The sequence below is a fragment of the Pinus tabuliformis genome, chromosome J, assembly GCF_031772625.1.
Source record: "Pinus tabuliformis cultivar Carrire ecotype Pingquan chromosome J, CPIR1, whole genome shotgun sequence".
In the NCBI taxonomy this organism is placed as follows: domain Eukaryota; kingdom Viridiplantae; phylum Streptophyta; class Pinopsida; order Pinales; family Pinaceae; genus Pinus; species Pinus tabuliformis.
In genome coordinates this window covers 1339836669-1339839585 of record NC_142295.1, presented here as the reverse complement: position 1 = coordinate 1339839585, position 2917 = coordinate 1339836669, and the positions used below count along the sequence as shown (strand labels likewise).

General features: G+C 41.9%; 1 protein-coding gene across 1 annotated transcript; it reads left to right on the top strand.

The window, feature by feature from the left end:
- The first annotated feature begins 1409 nt into the window (after positions 1 to 1409).
- On the top strand, positions 1410 to 1903 carry LOC149232314 (disease resistance protein RPS5-like). The gene is made up of 2 exons (XM_089381877.1): positions 1410 to 1700; positions 1814 to 1903. The coding sequence occupies exons 1-2, from the start codon at positions 1410 to 1412 to the stop codon at positions 1901 to 1903; spliced, it is 381 nt and encodes a 126-aa protein (XP_089238003.1).
- The last annotated feature ends 1014 nt before the right edge of the window (positions 1904 to 2917 follow it).

The window sequence follows — 2917 nt, the reverse complement described above, 5'->3', positions numbered from 1 at the left end:
CCAACATTGCCAATTGTCACTCCATTAAACCTTTCAGTCATATGTAGATCTTTAGTTTTCCCATTTATGCCCTGCTAGGGAAGACTTTCGTTAGAAGTTGTTGTTTTGGGCTTCTTCTCCAATTGCTATCCTCTAGAATATTTCGGGCAAAGTGAATATGCAGAAGTACCCATAACGAAAATATCAGGAAGCAGAAATATAAAACTCTTTTATATTTTTATAAAACCAATTTACAACCACTATTTCATAAATAAAAATATTTTTAATCTTAATGTTTTTTTGGAAAACAAAATTTCAAATATAAAAGGTTCACATGGTATCATTTATCATTCATATCCATGCCGAACATAAATTAAAAGTAATTTTCCTTTCGAAATTTTAAATTTATATTTTTTTTTTATTATAAAATCTCCGTCCAAATATTTGAGAATTCAAACTCTTTTAATTATGCTGTAAGGTGTTCTCTCTGAGAAAGACATCCCTAAAATGTCACGTGTGCGATACTGAGCCATTGATTCTGTGTTAGACGATTGGGGTGTTTTCAGCCATTGGTTTAATCTTTTTTTTCATGGAAAAATATTTTTTTTCCCACGTGCTAGAAGATAGAGAGGGAGGATCTGGCAATGGGGCATGAAAGGCCAGGAGGCAATGGGGGATGAAAGGCCAGGCCTCCTGACGATGAGACTCTTCACAATGACTGAACCGACGAAACGTGTCTTTCTTCCTGGTTTCGTGTCTTTCTTCCCTGCATGAGGGCTGCATAGCCTGGTGCTGTGAAACAGTTGCAAACCCACCCTGAATGCGCCTAGATCGGAGCCTGAAAGATTTGCCTGGGTACCCTTTTCGTCTTCTCCACTCTTGCTTCCCTGTTGCAAGAGCTTGAAATGGTTTTTTCGATGTCCTCCAATGCAAAGCCGATTGTGTCCTCAGCCGCTCCTAGAGCACAGCGCCTCTTTCAACCTGTGCCTGACTTCGGATTCGTATGGGCGGGCATTAAATCTGCCCGGGAGACGCTGCAGGGTTGGTTGGAGGGAGTTCGTTGGGAAGCTCGTGTAATCGGTCTATATGGTAAAGGGGATGTGGGTAAGACATCCTTACTCAAAATCATCTACAATACCTATAGGTCAGTCGTTTCTTTGATCTCGTCATTCGGTTTACAGTTCGTGGGAACTTTGAAATTGAACAGTTGCAGGCTTCCATTGTGGAGGCTTTGAATATAAGATGGAGGAAAATGATAATACTAAGACGAAAAAGATGAAATTGAGTGCATCTCTAGACAAAAAGAAATTGCTTCTTATATTGACAACATTGGGAAGGAAATATATCTTAGTGAAGTGGGCATCAGAATTGGGGATAATACTGGTAGCAAAATCTTAGTCTCCAGTCGCAGCACACAAGTGATTGAAAAGATGGGAGCAGAGGATTACTCCCTGGAGATAGAACCCTTGTCCTCAGATGAAGGTTGGGACTTATTTAAAAAAGGAGCTTTTGAAAATGGACCTGAGAATGGTATTATAGAGGCGAGAGCGAGAGAAATTGCCTCGGATTACAGAGGCTTGTTGTTGGCCATAAATGTAGTTGTTGGAGCGATGAGGTTTAAAAAGAATGAGTATGAGTGGAGCCATGCTTTAAATTCGATGAGAAAGAGGGATGCTTTCGTCCCAACAAATCTCAGGGCCATTGACGTAGAGCTTTATCAGGTGTTAAGATGGACTTGCAATGAATTGTCAGAATTCCATCTAAAGATTTTTTTTTTCTAAATTGTGCAGCATTTCTGGAAGATGAATAAATTGCTGTGGAGACGCTGGTGCAGATGTGGGACGTGGAAGATCGGAGCCTGAAAGATTTGCCTGGGTACCCTTTTCGTCTTCTCCACTCTTGCTTCCCTGTTGCAAGAGCTTGAAATGGTTTTTTCGATGTCCTCCAATGTAGAGCCGATTGTGTCCTCAGCCGCTCCTAGAGCACAACGCCTCTTTCAACCTGTGCCTGACTCCAGATTCGTATGGGCGGGCATTAAATCTGCCCGGGAGAAGCTGTAGGGTTGGTTGGAGGGAGCTCGTTGGGAAGCTCGTGTAATCGGTCTATATGGTAAAGGGGGTGTGGGTAAGACAACCTTGCTCAAAATCATCTACAATACCTACAGGTCAGTCGTTTCTTTGATCTCGTCATTCGGTTTACAGTTCGTGGGAACTTTGAAATTGAACAGTTGCAGGCTTCCATTGCGGAGGCTTTGAATATAAGATGGAGGAAAATGATAATCTCGAGACGAAAAAGATGAAATTGAGTGCATCTCTAGACAAAAAGAAATTGCTTCTTATATTGGACAACATTGGGAAGGAAATAGATCTTAGTGAAGTGGGCGTCAGAATTGGGGATAATACTGGTAGCAAACTCTTAGTCTCCAGCCGCAGCACACAAGTGATTGAAAAGATGGGAGCAAAGGATTACTCCCTGGAGATAGAACCCTTGTCCTCAAATGAAGGCTGGGACTTATTTAGAAAAGGAGCTTTTGAAAATGGACCTGAGAATGGTATTGTAGAGGCGAGAGCGAGAGAAATTGCCTCGGATTGCAGAGGCTTGCCATTGGCCATAAATGCAGTTGCTAGAGCGATGAGGTTTAAAAAGAATGAGTATGAGTGGAGCCATGCTTTAAATTCGATGAGAAAGAGGGATGCTTCCGTCCCAACAAATCTCAGGGCCATTGACGCAGAGCTTTATCAGGTGTTAAGATGGACTTGCAATGAATTGTCAGAATTCCATCTAAAGAATTTTTTTTTTTCTAAATTGTGCAGCGTTTCTGGAAGATAAAGAAATTGCTGTGGAGACACTGGTGCAGATGTGGGACGCGGAAGGCTTCCTCAACAAGCGAGGGACACCTTATTTTATGGATGGTTGGCGGCAATGCATTGATGAATTG